Source organism: Cyrtonyx montezumae, unplaced genomic scaffold (genome assembly GCF_038088225.1).
Source record: "Cyrtonyx montezumae isolate F1298 unplaced genomic scaffold, pur_monq_1.0 scaffold_3, whole genome shotgun sequence".
In the NCBI taxonomy this organism is placed as follows: domain Eukaryota; kingdom Metazoa; phylum Chordata; class Aves; order Galliformes; family Odontophoridae; genus Cyrtonyx; species Cyrtonyx montezumae.
The window spans coordinates 160,586,509-160,604,334 of record NW_027072034.1 but is presented as its reverse complement, the minus strand read 5'-3'; the positions used below and the strand labels follow the sequence as shown (position 1 = coordinate 160,604,334).

General features: G+C 47.7%; 1 protein-coding gene across 5 annotated transcripts in view; it reads left to right on the top strand.

The window, feature by feature from the left end:
- The window catches only part of NRF1 (nuclear respiratory factor 1), a 33,345-nt gene extending 15,519 nt beyond the window's left edge, over positions 1-17,826 (top strand). Inside the window, exons 10-13 of one of the 5 annotated variants that reach the window (XM_065743866.1) lie at positions 120-244; positions 10,180-10,236; positions 11,599-11,685; positions 17,645-17,826. In XM_065743866.1, the coding sequence (XP_065599938.1) occupies positions 120-244; positions 10,180-10,236; positions 11,599-11,685; positions 17,645-17,808 (433 nt within the window). In that variant the 3' untranslated portion in view covers positions 17,809-17,826. Of the gene's footprint in view, positions 1-119; positions 245-10,179; positions 10,237-10,652; positions 10,853-11,598; positions 11,686-13,334; positions 13,775-17,644 lie in introns of those variants that run through there. The other 4 variants (XM_065743870.1, XM_065743867.1, XM_065743868.1 and 1 more) reach the window with 4 other exon arrangements.

Below are 17,826 nucleotides of genomic sequence, written 5' to 3'. Positions count from 1 at the left end.
GGTCCCTTCTTGCTATGTTTGTTCCATTGACACGCAGTGCCTGGTGAAAATACGTCCTGATGGAGCAGAGAGGTTGGTTTGCCTTTCTTCCTAAATATCCTCTCCCCTCTCCCATGCAGTGAAGCAGCTGCCCACGCCGTAGCCACGCTGGCTGAAGCCACTCTTCAGGGTGGAGGACAGATTGTCCTATCCGGTGAAACAGCAGCAGCAGTGGGAGCGCTCACTGGAGTCCAAGATGCCAATGGTAAGACTGCTGGAAAGCTGTTACTTTCTTTTTGTGTTATTTTGCTTTTGTTTTCTCTTTTAGCCAGAGTTTTCCTCTCTGTTTTTAATGTCAAGTTGTCCCTAGTGAAAGAGTTCTGTGGATTATAACTTAAAACCCTGGAGCTGAATGATAGTGTTGACCACTTGTTTGCTCCAGTAGTTCTGGAGCTTTGTTCTCCTCCTCCTTCAGGGCTCTGTGGGAGAAAATTGCTCCCATTCTCTCTTTGCACAGTGCCCATTACTTGATCAGCACAGCTACATGGTGCTGTAGTAATCTCATCTCCAAAACGCTTTGCTGTAGAGTGACAGCAGAGATGACCAAAACTTTATTACCTGCTCGTTTTCTTCATTTCTTGAGATCTTTTGCATGCTTGGTGGCTGCTCTTGAGCAAAGCTTTTGTGTTTTACTGGCAGTTGTGTCATCCAGCAGCAGTCAGGTCGCTGCCTTCTGTTTTGCTTTCCATCTTGTCACCACTGCAGTCCATGGCTTAGTTCTAGGGAACTAAGTAAGTGTCTGTAGTGTTTCTCTCTTCTCAATATCTATTCAACCAAGTCTGGTGACTTCTGCAGGTGTTCACACTAAGCTGGTAGTGCATAAAAAAGTGTGTTCATAGAAACTGGAGATGACATTATAACACACAAATGTGTTCTGGTTGGTGATCGTCCATCTTATGTATCTCTCTTTACCCAACATTCGAAGTTCAGAGTTGAAAATCATGGGTTACTTTGGTGGAATAGAAGGAGGAGCATCACGGGTTATTTGGTAGAGTAGAAGGAGGAGCACCAAAATAATGGTGAGAAAGGGGAAGTTGACTTGATGATCTTCAAACTCAACATCCCACTCGAATGATTCTGTGATTCTAAGTTGTATGGAGATGTAGGCTTGAGGGTAGGGCTATTTGGGCTCTAGTTGTTAAATTGTGCATCCATGTGGCTTCTTGCCTCGTTGATCTGCATGTCAAGCAGATGTCTTCTTCCATGAGACCTCAAGTTGACTCCCATCAAAATCCTCTTCAAGTAGTGTACGTGGCTTGCTATAAAATATCAGCATTTAGCTGGGGAAAGGGAGGGAAGAGTCTCACTCGTGGTGTTTAGCTTGATGCCTCTTGCTATGCAGTCAGCCAGCCTGAAGAGGGAGCAGAAATGAAGGTAAAACCCATTCTCAGGAGCAGGGAATGCATTGGATGCCAAGAGGGGAGAGTGGAGCTGTGCTGTATTCTGCTTTGCCATCAGTGGAGCACGATGGGGAGAGGTGATGTGTCCGTATAGGAAGAAGAATCTGTCCCTGGATGCTCAACCCCAGCAGCTAACCAGATTTGAGCAAGCATGTTGGTCTGCAGCCCAACTCCTTTTGATCCACTTTCATAACATGTGTGGGTTCCTCTGGATGCTTCCCCCTAAACCTGAGTCACTCACCAGCGTTAATACCACTTTAATGCAAGCTGGGTTGGATTTTTTTTTTCCTTTCTTTGTTGTTTTTTTTTTTTCTCTTTTTTCTAACAGCACTGTTGGAAATCAGATGGGATTTAGAATGCATTAAGGGAAGAGGCTGGAGCTTTCCCCATGCCCACAGCCCCACTCCCACCTCCTTCGATCCACTCTCCTCCCCAGAAGCATTAAGGGGATGCTCTGCAGGCACGGAGCCCCTAGAAGTGCTGTGCTGGTGGGCTCATCACGTCACCAGCTCATGTATCTCCCTTAGGAATGGATGAGACATTGGTTATCTGTCCCTCTGTCTCGAGCTGGGGGTGGAGAGCAGATGGATTTCCAGTGGAGCTGAGGATTTTGCCGCCCCAAAGCTTTGGGTGTGAGGGTGAGCATCTCCCTGGGCACCTCCACTTGGCTATGTGATGCAGTGGGGATCAAGAAGGAGATGAGGAGGAAGGATTTGGTGCAGTCAGTTGCAGGGAGGAGATGAGGAAATTACTCCTGGAGCCATGGTGGAATGAACCAGCAAATACCCTTGCTTGCTGCTGCTGACAGGATCTTCATTTGCCAACTTTTTTAATGCTTTTCCTGGGGAGTGCTCTCACCCTTCTGTAGGCTCATTTTGGGGGATTTTCATCCCCCAACCATAAACTCTTGCCTGTCTTATCGGCAAGGAAACTGAGATAGAGGTTGTGAACACATTTGGTTGCAGTCAGGTAAGGTGCTGCTCCTGATTTCTTTTATTCTATCTTAGTATATCTTTCCCATTCACACTCTGGCACATGAGCAGTACTTAAGTGACCCAGAAGAGTGAAACTGGCTGAAAAGAGGCAACTTTGGCATGTTCCTGAGTGTCTTGGAGTCAGGATGCTGGGAGAGATGCCCGCATTCTTTGAGCTGAGGATGCTTTGCTCTGAAAGCAAAGCATTAAAACAACATAATATCCAAAGCAGGTGAATGGGACTGCAGCAGAAGCTGCCTGCAAGATTGGAAACGCTCTGCTAAGAGGGAACTGTGCTCTCTGGGTGCTTTCAGGCTGTACTGAGGAAGGAAACTTGATCAGCCCTGGGAGGAGAGCAGACAGAGCTGTCCCCGTACTGCAGCCTTTTGTTTAGGATCGATTGGAGCAGAGGTCTGAAAGCTGCTTTGGCTGCAGCCTTCCTGATGTCATGCTTCAATATTGATGAAGCTCTGCTCATGTGGGGCTGTGCCACCCCATAAATGTAATGCCAAGCAGAATCCCTGCCCTAAGGAAGCCAGTGGAACAGCCTTCAGTGCGTGGGGTGACTATTTTGTTGTCACGTGCTGCTTTTTGGATACTTTGAGATGAGTGTTGTGCTCCAAGCTCCATCCTCGTGCTCATCCCAAAATTCACCCCCATTTCTCCAAAGGGAGATGTGCTCACGTCGGGGGTGAGCGAGGATTATCGTGTCGTGATGAAAGCACACGGAGAGCATTAGGGCTGTGATGTCAGCAGCAGGGATTAGCAAGCTCCAAGCCAGAAGGAAGGCATCAGGGCAGGAGCATACCTTGCAATTAGTGTAGGATAAATGATCCCATAGCAGCATATCCCAAATGACAGACTTTGCTGCACAGAGCTGGCAATTCCTGCAGCACACTCAGTAGCTGGAAGGTTACTGGCAGCAGTGTGTGCCAGATGCAAAGCCGTCCCCGCCCTCAGCTGAAGGGCAGATGGGAGATGGGAAACCCTCTGCAAAGGGCCCTCTGGGCAAGGTGGTGCAGGAAAGCAGAGGGAGATGCATGGGGCAAAGCCAGGCACTGTGTGTTCTTGTCTGGGACATCCTTGCTTTGGTGTGGGGGAGTGCAGCACACTGACCCTTTTGGCATGAGAAAGTGGATGGCAGAAGCTCAGGGGCTGATGTGCTGCAAGTGTCAATCTCCTTTGAATCAATAATAAACAAATTTCCCTGCTAGATCTTCTCCTTCTCAAGGAAAGTGGATCCCAATGAAGACTAACGTTGGCAAAGTGCTGTTGAGCATATGAGTGAACCTGAAGGAAAGGGCTGAGCTCTTTGTAGCACCTTTCTGGTGGGAACAGATTTATATATTTTTTAATGAGTTTAACCACAATCTGATGGAGAAAAGAGGAAGTTCAGTTTTGCAGATATCACCCAGCCAGGGGAACAGTGTCACTGGGAGCTGGATGGGTGAATTCCTGAGCAGAGATATGGAGAGATGCTTCCTAGATGACAAATTCCTTTGCACAAATTGTGGTCTGAGTTAAATACATTGCCATACGCATCACTTCCAGCAGGTTTATCCTCTGCCAAGCCCACACAGCTCTCTGTTTGCATGGAGCCCCTCCAGGTCTTGGAGACCAGCTCCCTTTGGCACAGCTTAAGCCCATTGTGTTGTCCCTCTTGCATTCTGCTGCTGTCCTGTATTGCTCCTGGGCCCTAATCTTTGCTGTGTGATGTGGGGCTTTGCTTGGACATCTCAGCTGACGATTAGGATTTGTCTGCCCACCAGCCAGGGCTAAAAATAGTGACCCAGACATCTCCCTCTCGTGCTGCGCTCTGTGCTTCTCCTACCAGCCAGGTTCTGCTACACCAACGCAGGGACCTGGGCTGCTCCCAGCACGTTTCATCCTCTTTGCCTGAGTTGGATGCCACATTGCTGCCTTTAGGGCATCCCTTGGCTTATTGTTACCATGGTCAAGACATAAAGTAGTAATTTTTGGGTGCAGTATTTCTCCCTTGAGTAGGGATACTGTTATCATTTGATTTCTGGGGAGAAGAATTTTTCTAAGGTGGGTGCTGGTGATGTGCCATGGGTCTCCTCTTTGGAAAGAGAGGAGCACAAGGAAAAGCTGTTTGGGGTTTTGTGAGTTCTTTTTGCTGTTGCTTTGTTCATTTCCTTCTCCTTGGGGGCATGGTTTAGTGGGCAGTATTGGTGGTAAGAGGGCGGGCAGTTGGACTTGGATAATCTTGGAAGTCTTTTCCAACCATGATGATTCTGTGAGTGGGCATGGTGGGGATGAGTTGGTGGTTGGACTGGATGCTCTTAGAGGTCTTTTCCAACTGTAATGATCCTGTGATTCCTTTGTATTCGTGCACAAATAACATAAAGTCTCATTTTTTTTTAGCTCTAAAACACATTTGAGCTCATAAAAAGGGAGACACAAAGAGATCCTTGGCTTTGTCTATGCTGTCTCTAAAAGATACCTCAACATCATTCTCACTGGGGGAGGCCAACTTCATTAGGGGTAGAGAGCCACTGCCAAATCCTTTACTACTGGCTCCTACTGAGTATTTCTTTGAGCCCCACTGGTCTCAGTAAGCTCCCATCGAGGCAATGAGCCTGACTCCCATCTCCCAGCACCTCAATGACCTTCCAGCAGCGCCAGCACCTCCCAGCTCCCCTCCCCTTGTGAGTTCTGACATCCATCCCTGCTATCAGCAGTTGGGACTTACAGGCTCCCCAGCTGTCACTGCCCTGCTTTAAGCACAGGCCATTTACCTTCCACGTGTCCTGAATTAGGAGAAATGGACAGGAGGGCTGGGCCTGTTTAAAAATTAAAGCTGATTACAAGGCATTAACATTACATTTAAAGAAATAGACAGCAGCCCTCCTCTTCAGGCATGGTTGCAATATGTTCCCTTTTGTTCTGAGCTGGGAGAGGAAACAGGGCTGCTATTGACTCTGAACTGAGCAGGGCTTCTTTAGCTTCTCTTCTCAAATTTACAGCTGTTCGATGCCTTCTGCAATCCTTTAAAGCAATCCTGCTCTTGCAGTTCCTTCCTATCTTTGTTCTTGTAGTAGAAAACTGAAACTCTCTCTGTTCATCTTGAATTTTTATTGGAAAATTCAGATTTGTTGCCATTGTCCATCCATCTGCCTTCTGAAGGCAGCGTTTAGAAGCTTCTGTTTGGGGTATCCCATGCTTGTGTTCACCCTAGTGCCAAAATGCAGCCATCCTGGGTCAGTTGGGAAGAAAACTTTATCATTTTTTGTATTGGGAGGTTTTTTTTTGTGCTTGTGTAAGAGCTGGAGATCTCCCATCCACCGTCTGAATGTTGTCTTTGGAAGCTCCTATTTGAGGGATCGCAAACTACTTTAGTCTTCTGTTCATCCTAAGGCCAAATGCAGCCATCCTTGTTCTGTTGGGAAGGAACCTTCATCTTTTTTCTTTTTATTTCCATTTTTGGGGTTTTGATGTTCATACAAGAGCTGGTGATGCCGATTTTTTTTCAAGATTTTATCTAAAGGAGTCGAGTTCCTATTTGGATGGGAAGGGAAAGGCAAGCAGTACACTTAGCCTGTCTTCCTTATTATGTCCTGGGGCTGGATAGACAAACATTTCCTGGTTGGTTTGCCACTATTCCCAGTGCAAGATCCAGGATGCAAAGTGCTGGAGTGGCTGGTGAAGGAGCTCTGTACTGGGATGGGCTGCACCTCCTCAACACCGTGCTACTGTATTTATAGCTCTTGCCCTAAAGAAAAAGGCACAGGTGGAGACAGAACAGCTGCTCTCTGTGGTGCTGCCTGCTCCTCCTAAACCTCAGCAGATGTTGGTGAGTCATTGTTCCATGCATCCTTCTCCATACCCAACCCCAACCAGAGGCTCTGTGGGAAGAGCTGTACCTGCAGTGCGCTCCTTTGTGCCCACCCCCAAACCCAAATCAGAGGCTCAGTGGGTAGAGTAGGACCTCCATGGGACTCTTGCTGCCTTCTCAGTCCAGAGCACAGCACCAGGGGAAGGACCATGGGCTTCAATCCCACCTCAGATCCCACCTCACTCTTCCTGGAGCAGAGTAGGGCTCACATCTTGTCCACTGGATGTTTTACATCCTGATCCCAACAGACCCCGCAGGTTGGCGTGGGCAGTGAGTGATGACACAGAGCACCTTGAGCATCTCTCAATGCAAATTTCAGCTGTCATCCTGCTCAGAGCAGCATCCCTCATCCCATCCAAACAGTGACAGGTGAGCACTTTGCCACTTTTCTCCCCGTGCTAGCCCTACTTGTCCACTGTTACCCCCACACTATTCATGGGTCTGGGGGAGTGAGTGAGCACAGAGATTACACTGCATGAGGGCAGATGGAGAGGGGCTCCTAATCCCCCTCACCCCTGCATCACAGCAATCTGCTGTTTCATGGCAGCAGGGCTTGTTCATTGCCTTGCTGGCAGGTAACCCCATGGCTACAAGGTTAGGGCACCCTTCCCTGCTGAAGTTTGGGGTCTGAATGAATGGATGGAGGCTCACTGACTCCAGGGCAGCACTGAGCTCAGGGGTTTAATGGCTGTCAGTGGGCGTAGGGTGCAACCTGATCCAAATGGGAAGCTGGCTGACATCCCAGCAAGCTGTTGTAACGGTGCAAGGCATCTTATGAAATGAGGTGGGGGTTTTTGAGCCTCCCCCCACTGTTGAGCACCCACTGCAGGGGGCAATACCCCATAAGCTATGACACAAAGCTGCAGTTTTCCCAAGCATGGCTCTGCTGAGTGCATTGAGGCGCAGTTTGTGGGTCTGTTTGCTCATGAATTCAATAAGTCCGTACACTGGAGCAAAGTTTCTTCCCTGATCTGTTTCTGAGCATGTCTAAAGGATTGTTTTGTGGCTGTATTTATCTTCTCCATTGGTTCTCCATAGCAGGGACTCGTTGCAGAGCCTAAAAAGCACAGCCCCATCTGTCTCATGCCTCTGGGGCATAGCAAAGAGCCCCATCCTGAGCTGCTTTCTCACAGCCATGTGCTCGTTGCCCACCAGCCCTGCTACTGGCAGGATGATGGAGATGGAGGGTTTTAATTCATGTCCCCAAGAGACTCCACTGGAGACCTTCAGACTTCTGCTTTTCCAAATATTTCTTTTTTTTTTTTTTTTTCGTGAGTGAAACCCATTCCTCGGCCACGCTGTTTGGATTTTTGGGGGTTGAAAGGCTGTTTTCTTGCTGCTCCATTGAGGGAGGATCCATTTATTTCTGCTTTGAGGTGGCAGTCGATGGTGTGAAGGCTTGGAGAGATTGACTGGTGGCACTTGGGTTGCCCAAAAGGTTGATGGTGTGCGTAAGAAAGAGGTAAAACTGTCCCTGTAAGGAGCCTATAAGGCAGAATCATTCCTCTCTGCCCTCTGAACAGAAGGGAATACCTTGCTTTCCACCTGCAGTCCCCCTGGGAAGTGAATCAAGGGCAGTGCACTGTCCCTGGCAGCCCCTGTCTCCCAGTGACCTTCTCAGCTCCCGAAGACAGCTTGGCTTTGCTGTAAAGCAGCTCATGTGACAGTGGTAATCCGCAGCTCGTCAACAGCTGGGCAGGAAGATTGCAGGGAATCGCCCTATTTTCCTGCTCCACAGCCCCACACGAGAGCAGGACGGTGCCTGCTGGGCTCCAGCAGCAGCTAGCTCAGTAGGTATGTACTCACACCACTGCAAAGCTTTCCAGGAGCACACGTGCTTCTCTGAGTCAGGGTGAAGCTGCAAAACAAGTTTCAAGATGGGGGAAAAAAACAAACTCTTTCTTCTGACGTGACTTCCTACAAATCTTTTCCAAACAAGGGGTTGAAGTTGATCCTCCTGCATCCCTCCCCCCCCACCCCGGGTACCCTCGGGTTGAATTTATTCCCTAATGTGTACAGATTTCTCTCTGCATTATGTTTTCTGGTGGTTTAAGTGGAACTCACTGTGCTCCAGGGGGAGGACAGCAGTAGGCCTGTGGCCATTGGTCCCTAGTCAACTCTTTGCCACGTGCCCAGCAGGCTACTTGGAGAAGTCACAGCCTCTAAGAAAGGAGAGAATTTGGCTTAAAATGGATTGTGGCATTATTTGTTGCTCACGGATTGTAGCAAAGTTTCACTCTTCATGGGTTTTCCTTCTTGTTGTCAGCAATTTGCCTCCATTCCTCCTATTCCTGCAGGAAGGAGAGGTGCTCTGATCAGGTCAGGAGCTTTGTCCCCATGTCATCCTTTTTGTCTTCACCACCAGAAACCACCACCGATGCCTTTGTGGCATCAGTGTGTTGCCCACCAGGACATGGCCTGAGACAATCCCTCATTTCATGTCAGCCCTCAGAAATGGCCATCTGTTCCCAGTGCCCTGTGGTAGCTTTGAAGGAGAGCTCTCAGCAGTGAAAGGCTCTCTTCTATTCCCCTGAGCTGCCTCATCTCTTCCCTTCAAAAAGGAAAAAAGAAAGCTCTGTGCTCCCGAGCATTAGGGGGCTCTAATTGGTGTGTGCTTGATAGGGCTGTTGCATTTAAAAGGTGAACGTGGAGCTAATGGAAGCAGTTTTATTGCTGGTGTAAATATAGCATGTTCGACCCCTTTGAAGTCACAGGGATCAGCAGACAGTGGTGTTCATATGCAGTTCTGCAGCATTCAGATCCAACCTGCTGAATGATTCCTATTGCTCTAACCCCAGGTACGTCATCGTGTCTTTGGCCAAATCTTGGAGGACCCTTGTATAGTTTTAGTGCAAAAAATGAGAGTCTAAGTCACTTTTCTAAATAGGAGCTAAGTGTGGAGAGTTTTGAAGGCTGCAAATTAGCATGGACATGGGTTGATGGTTGGACTGGATGATCTTATTGGTCTTTCCAACCTTAATGAGTCTGTGATTGATTCTGTGCAGGGAACAAAGATTGGACTTTGCAGGTTCTCCTGCCACCTCCTCCTGCTCTCATTCATTCCACCTTTTCTGGGAGCTGAGAGCAATGGACATACATTTGTGCTTGGTCCAATGGGTCCCATTGCACCCACGTTTGCAGCAGGGATGCTTTTGCAGATCCATTTTGTTGCCAGAACCCATCGTTTTGATCCCGTTTGTTGGCCATGAATGTGCACTCTGTTGCAGCAGCAAAGTTCCTGCTGAACGAGTCAGCAAAGCGCTGGGAAAATGGTTTTTAGCTGAAGCCAGAGCCTATCTGGTTACATATCACCTTACTGCAGAACAATAGCTGCTTTATACTCCCATGTGCTAAATGCTCTGTAGTGTATGCTAATGTCCGTGTTCACGTGTGATCTATGGGGCAGCGTGCTAACTTGGGAAACTCATTTAGATCCCAGCCCTGTGTAGCCCTAAAATCACACCGAGCTCCTCTCGGAGACCAATGAAGACTCAATGAATCTCCTCACCCCGTGCTCTGGGGACACATAGAAACGCCCCTTTGGCAGCCACTTCTCATTCATTTCCCATCCCTTGTTAGTGGAGAGCATTCTTGGAGGTGGCTTGAGCTTCCCCAGGATGGATTTTCTCCATTCTGTGTTTCTCTTTGGACCTCTCTGGTCCAATTAAGCCATCCATCTCAACGTTTGCCAACTGCACTACAAATATCTGCAAGTATCTCACTCTGCCTCCCACGTCTGCACATAATATCCTGGATAGAGTCAAAAATATTCAAGTTACTGTGCCTAATATTGGGATATTACTTATATGTGGACAGTGAATTAAATGAAGGCTACAAGTGTTTTCCCTACCCAATGCCCCTCATGACTGTAGCATGTGTTCAGCCTTTTACACTTGCATTTCATTGTCAGGCATCCTAGCAGCAGACTATTCAGGCTGCAAGTGGAGCCTAGCAGAGAGTTTATCAGGTAAGTGGTTTTTCCTGGTGGTAGTTTTGGAACATTGGGATCTGGCTATAGTTGGCATGGCCAGCACAGCTGTGTTAGGTTCCTGACACTGTGGTGTTCCTTGGGGCATGAAAGGGCTTTGTGTCTCTTTTTCTTCTTTTTTTTTTTCCTCTTCTTTTTACACTTTCAAGGGGAAGACACTAGGCTTTGGATGTAGGTTGAGATGGGAGCATTGGGCTGGAGATGCCATGGGGTGGGTTTGTATCCTGCTGCTCTGTCCTGCTGGCCTTACACAAGCCAAACTCCCTTATAGCCATTACGTAATTAAGGAATTACTGAGGAGGGCAGAGCTGTTTTAACAGCACTCGAGCAATCACAGATGGGGCTGTTGGGGGGGTATTGTGATCTTTGGATTTGTAAAATTCATCTTTTTAAAGGTCACAGATACAAGGCAGAGTTAAAGCAGCAGCAGTGGAAAGGGAGGAAAACCCCACAGCCGTTCTTTTGGCACCCATCAGTTTCAAGAAACCACAGGCTAAAGGTGGTAGCAGAGACCTAAGTACAGAAGTAGGTGCACTGCATGGCAGAGGAAGACAGACATGAAAACATGCCCATGGATGCTTTGCTGGTGCAGCCTCTTGGACTCTGGACATGGCTCTCTTTCTATATGAAACTATTTTCCTGATATTGAAGATTTTCAAACATGTTGCCAGAATTTGTTAGAATACGTGCTTCAAAGAAGAAAAAAAATAAAATCCATTCTGAATTGAAAAGCTTCCTTAATCTTTCAGGTTGAAATAATACAACATTTTATTGTTTGTAGATGGTACTTTGCCTTCGTTCTCACAGTAGCCCTTAATGAAACCTTACAGAAAGTACAGGATCAAGGCTGTTGTAAGGGCAAGAGTCACTCTCAATATACATATCATAGAATATCCCAAGCTGGGAAGGACACATCTAGTCCAAGATTTGTCCCACTGGAAGAGCCCATGTTGGGGTTAAAATACAGAGCAGGCTAATTAGCAAGGTTTTTATGGCAAAACAGAGTAGAGATCCCACTATGTGTCTGCTATGCTGCCTGCCTCCCCTATCGTGAATTTAATGTCTGATGCTTCGTAAGAGGAGCAGATTTAATTTATCCTTAGGTGTTTCCTCTGTATTTTCTGGGAAGCTTCACACTGGTAGCACACAGGTGACACAGCTCTGCTCTGCCCAAAAGATGCACCTCTCTCTTCCTTATCAGCAGAAATGAAGCTCAGAAGAGGAGCGAATTCCAGGTGGAATTAAGGGTTCCTGTACTTTCTCTATTTTTACCTCTGTTTCCTCTTTCTGATTGACCATGATAGACTGCTAATCTTATCAGGTGTGCCCTTCACTCCACAGCAAAGCCAGCCGATCAAGGAAGCTTAGAAGGGTTATTTGTTAAGCTTTCGTCTGTGGAGCATGGTAAAAAAGGCTTCCCCTACACAGGTACATGCACGGCATGCTCAGCCTCTTCCTTTTGTCTTTCTCACCTCTCCTCCCCACCAGATTGCCTTGGGTTTAGCGTGGCTCGCTCTGGGAACTCAGCACTGGTGTGTGTGGCAACAGCTTTATTCTTTCTAGGTCCTGCTATGAAGCTCAGAAGTCACCACCAAGGGGAGAGAGGGACAGGCAGGTCACAGTACATAGGGCACAAGGACTGGAGGCATGAGGTTAATCCATCAGGACACCAGGCTGCTGCTTTGCCTTCTTTCCCCAGTGCCCTTCCCCCCTTCCATTTATTTTATTTGTTATTATTTTTTAATTTAAAAAGAAAAAAAAAAAGCAGAATGAATGGGAGTTTTCCACTCCATCAACATACAGATGGAATGGAAGACCCTACGTTTAGGATGGAAGACCCAAATATTTCAGGGGAGCAAAATGGGAATTTTCCACTCCATCAATGTAAAGGTGGAATGAAAGACGTAACATTTTGAATGGGTGACCCAGTGTTTCAGGTGAATTATTTCCAGTGTTAAAAATAGCACCCAGTTCTTCCTCTTACTGTAGATGGTTGCAGGTGGAGGGCTTCTGGTGGGTCAGGAAAGGGCTGCACAGCCCAAGGTGTATAGGGGTGGTGGTGAAGAATCGTTGGTGGAGGAAGTGTTGGTCCCTACCACTAGAAGACCTCACTCATAGCTGTGTCAGGGAAGGGCTGAGCACTGGGCTGCCTCCTGGAGCCTTGTGCTGGTGCTCCAGAGGGGAGAAATCCATGAGCACGGCTCTGTCCTTCTTTGAGTGTCACTTAATGGGTTGGGATTCTTTTGAATCGGTCATTTTGCATGAAAATATTACAACTTCAGAACCAAACATACAACAAAGTCAACAAAACGAAGTGTTAAACAATAAACAAACAGCCAACTAACCCAATACAAGCCAAACCAACCATCACCTCTTAAACTAACAAAAAACCCAAACCACCACCCAACCCAAAAAGCCCTGAATCCTCTCCAGGGCCCCTGTTGGTTGATTGGAAACTGAGAGTGGTGTCTTTTAGCTCATACCTTTGGGATGAGGACTGGGGTTGTGTTTGCTCTTGGAGTTTGTATGGGACAAAGTAACCCAAGTCCCTTTGTTGGGTGGATTGCCTTCTCCCATAGAGACAAGACCAAGGAATAAGGGAGATGAAGCTGAAGTTCTTCCAGATCTTGGTCAATTTGGGACTCTTTACATAGAGGGGAAGTCTTAACTGACTCTGGAGGTCATCTAGAAATTGAGACTTTGCTCTTTCCATGGGCACGTTGCTCTGGAGCTTCACAAACTTTATGTTTAATAGTTGTCTTTTAATTTATTTTACCTCACTTAATGTCCATGCTGCACCTCAAGCCTGTATCTTATCCTTTCCAGCTCTGGAGAAGATGATGAGGTTGTTCTTCTCTGCATCACTTTTGGTGGCTTTGTAGGCTGTCCTGTGTATAGAGATCAAGGTTTTCCTGGTACTGTTTCAGTTTCTCTGTGCTGCCAAACATTTTGTTGCTTGGAAATCCCCTAGCAATGGAGTTCCCTGCTTAAATGTTTTACATTGTGTACACTGGTCATTTTGGAGCAGGATTGTGCTAAGCAGATGGTTTGTACCCATTTTTCCTTCTGCTGTGTAGGAAGACTGAAGCCAAAGGTCTGTGGATGAGCTGGAGGTCAATGGCCAAAGAATTCCAATGGAAAATTTAATTCCTTTCAACCTTCTCTGTGTTGGTCTGAGCTCTGTAAGGCTCTCAGAGCTCTGTCAGTGGTCAGGTAGATTTGTGAGGCTGCTCACAGTGCTCTACTGACTCTGCGGTGCTTGAAAATGACAAACCACTTTCAGCACCTACCCCTTTGATGTCTGAGAGAACAGAGTAAGTTGTACCAACTTAATGCATCCAGCATGTAGGATCTGCTTCATCTCCTCAGTGCTGAGGATGTTTCTGATGCCAGTAGATCCCCAAGAGCAGTGCTGGGTGCAACTGGCCATGGCTTTTATCTTCTGATCTGAAGTGGGCTTTGGGTTCCATGTTGGAAGAAGACATACAACACTCTGGTGAGGTCTTGGCTTTTGGTAAGGTTATGTTGCCTACATTTGAAGATAACCTGACAATGTTGTGCTGTCAGGGTCTCCAGTGAGAGTGCTGATGTTTTGCCCTATGAAAGAAATCCAAAGAGCAGTTTGTCAGCGTTTTGCTTTTGAGTCTTGCATCAACCCTGCAGGTGCCAGCAGCTGGGTTCAAGCCGTAGTTACTCAGTTTGCCTTTTTCTCCCTCACAATCCTGAGGCTGCTTTTAGAATGTTGCAGGAGATCAGCTCATTTCAAGTTGATGCTATCAAAGAAGAGGATTTTGCACTTCGTGAAGGAAGAGATTTCTTCACTTTATGAAGGAAGGGGAGGTTTCCTTTCCTGAGCACAGGTTCAGCATGGTGACAGCAGTCAAGAATGGGTCTGATTCCTCTCTCTCAACTGTCCAAAGCTTCACTTGAGCACCAGGCAGAAAACGTTGCATGAAGTCATGCTGTCCATGCTTCCTGTGGTGCAGAAGGATGCTCCAAAGCATTCACCAGAGGAATGTCTGTCTCCGGGAAGATACTGGCCATCTAATGAGTGGTTGGGAGGTGCACTGACATCATGCATTCTTCAAATTTTTCCACTCATTCTGCGTATTTGAGTGTTTAACGTGAGGATTGAACTTTCATAGAGTTGTTAAGGTCAGAGAAGACTGCCAGGATCATTTAGTCCAGCCATTAAAGAGGTGCTGCAGTCCATTTTCACATTGCCCTCAGTGGTTATTGAGGCCCTTGCTGTCTTGGTATCACTGAGAACTTTTCTCCTCAAGAGTACATTTCCAGGCTTGTAGAACCTGACTTACGTGCTGAAAAGTCACAGCTGTAATGAGAGCACACCTCATATTTGCAGGGCATAGGGCAGTAAGGCCTTTCATCCCATTGCTGCCAACTTTACAGCCCAGCTTCAGACAGAGCTTTGCCTGAGGTTGCCAATGGGACCTTTGTGGTGGTAGGAGTAGGATCTGTGTGGTTGTCCAGCCCATCTGGTTGGTGATGCCTTCCTTCTGTGCTTGTAGTGATCTCAAAGATGTATAAGAGTCATCAGAAACTGGCTCTTGTACCCCCGTTCCCTGGACACCAGCTGTCGTGGATGGCCATTTGTCCCATTTGTCTCCTGCTCTTCTTCATCCATTCTCTTTGGACTGTGGTCTAATGCAGACACTTGCAATTTGGGATTCAGTTGGTTGTTCTTCCATTGCTGATCCCCTCTCTGCATCAGGTAAGGTGTCTGTGTCAGCCACCGCATGACATTTGGCCTCAGAATCTCATGGCCTGAACCTAACCTTGCCCCCTTCTGCAAGCCATAACCTCTTCTCTGCTGAAACAAGTGCAAAATCCTTGTCCTGGCACGCTGCAGGTAAGCAAAAGCATGGCCTGGGTGCTATCCAGAGCATCCTCCTGAGGGTGGAGATGCCCATCATCACTTCTACCAAATGGTGGTAGGAAATCCTAAAGGGGCAGCACCAGCCCAGCTGCGTCATCTCACTGCTCTGTGTGTTATCCATCACCTCTGCTGGCTCCTGTCCACAGGTAGGAGCAGCTCTGGGCTGCTGTGAGCCCAATTCCATCTCTCTGTTGGGGCTTTCCCAACACAATGTGACTTTTTTCAGAGTTACGTATTTTCCAGAGACTTTAAAGGTGTTGGGTTTGTTTGGTTTTTGTTGTAATTTTATTTTGTCTAATGGATTTCCTGTTTTTAATACAATTGAAAGGGTCTGAAATCCATGCTTTAGATTAACATATGCCAGCTAGATTAGGGCTAATCAGGGTGCAGGTCTGAGCAGATGCAGCACAGGGCCAATCCTAGACCTGATTAGAGCATCTCAGTGGTTTAATCGCCTCTCTCCCAAGGGCGATCATCTCTGCTTTAATACACAGCAGACTTTCCAGCCCTCGCCCTCTCCTCCTTTGGTTTGTCACTGCTCCTGCCAGGAAGGCCACTGCGTCAGATGCTGAGACGATTTAGCTTAATCCCATGCAGAAAGAGAGCTGCGTGTCACCGTCTCTCACAGAGACCTCCCCGCTTTTTACGCACAGCGTGTCCAAGTTGTAGTTAGCCTCGGTCAAACCTCAGCTGACACAGACTCAGCTTTCCCAAAGAAAACACACACCTTTGGTTTTTCCATCTTGTATTTTGGTAAGGCTTGTCTTTAGCATATGGTCCCAACTTGTGGAGGGCTCAGATGTTTAATGCTCAGCGTTGGTGGTGACCCTCGTCTTTGGGTTGGCTGTGGGGAGCAGAATCATCTTGGAGAGCTCCATCTCATCTTTGCTTTTGGTAACACCTGTCCTTAGTAATGGCCCTATTATGGCCAACCCATGTTTGAACATCACAGAGGGATCATATTTTTTAATGCTGGTTTGTGGTGACCCTCGTTTTGAATTGGCTGTGGGGAGTAGACTCATCTTCAGTGAATTCCTTCGGGTCAACAACCTGAGTCACCCGAAAGGCTTAGTTGGGTCGTTGGTCTGGAGTGGGGATTTTGAGTGCATCCTGGGCCACATCTCCCACTCTGTGCCAGAACCTGCTTAAACAGAACTGTGCTGAATGTCCTGAGAATCTTACGGGGGGTTGTCTTTGAGAGGGCTGAGCGTGAGCTCTTGTTTCAATGCTTGGTAGCCTAAAACTCTATTAGAAAGCACCCCAGGAACTTTGTATTTCTACTGCTTCCACATAGTTTGTAGCTCTCAGTGTTGAGCCACGCACAAGGAAGGTGACTCCTCATGGGGCTGTGAGCTGCACAAAAGCATAGGTTGCTCTTTGGAGATGGGACAGCCCTTTGGCTGAGGCATTGCAGAACCTTCCTATCCATACAGCACCATGAGATCCCAAGAGCTGAGCTTGGCCAGGGTCACCCACTTGGGCAGCACGATTAACTCCTAAGCTTTTCTGTCTGTGCAGTGAGTTATCTGGGAGCACCAAGCCATGCTCTGCTGCCTCTCATTATTAAATGAGTGCCCTTGGCAGGACAGAGTTCCCTACCTGCTGCAGAAAAACTGAACCAAAAGGGATCCTGCTACTGTTTCGGGAAAGCTTGGACTGATCTCCTTGGAATTTAAGGGCTATGCCCTCCTATGCTGCCTAGAAGTCAGGGTTTCAGTGGAAGGCTTTCCTCCTTGCAGGTTTTCTTTTCACCTCTGAGCCTCTTTCCATCTCACACAGTATGGTGGGGGTGATTAGGGGGCTTCTCTAACGTGTTTTAAGCCTGAATAATTACACAAGCGTGATGGTGTGGGTGTGATGCCATCTGTGTGTTTTGGGGTGGGAGATTGTCTTTTCCTGTCATCGTCTTCCTTCTAACTATCATCTTTCTTCCCCTCTTACCCACTGTCATCTTCCTTCCCCTCTACCCTCTGTCTTCCTCAATGTCTAACCACCATTGTCTTTGTTTCCCCTTACCATCATCTTCTGGAGGTTGGTGGCCCTTCCTGTAGCAGGGGAATTAGGACTTGATGATCCTTGGGGTCACTTCCAACCCAAGCCACTTCATGATTCTATGATTCTGTGATGATTCTTCCTTCCCCTTACCCCAAATCGTCTTCCTTCTCCCTGAACCCCCGTCAACTTTTGGAGGTTGGTGACCCTACCAGTGGCAGGGGGGTTGAGACTTGATGATCCTTGGGGTCCCTTCCAACCTAAACCATTGTATGATCATCCTTCCTTCCCCTACCCACCATTGTCTTCCCTCCTACCCATCACCTTCCCCAATCCTTGACTTTCCTCAAGACCCAAAGGACCCTAAAACCATCACCGCATCACCACCCATATCCAACACGACCCAAAAACCCTTTATGGCCCACACTACCACACGCAACCACACCGACCTCATTCCTTGACCCCTCTCACCACCCCATTTCTCTTGTGTCTCCACAGGCCTCGTGCAGATCCCCGTCAGCATGTACCAGACCGTGGTCACCAGCCTGGCACAGGGCAATGGCCCCGTGCAGGTGGCAATGGCACCGGTCACCACACGGATAGCGGACAGTGCCGTCACCGTGGACGGGCAGGCGGTGGAGGTGGTAACTTTGGAACAGTGACGATCACCCACAGCAGGA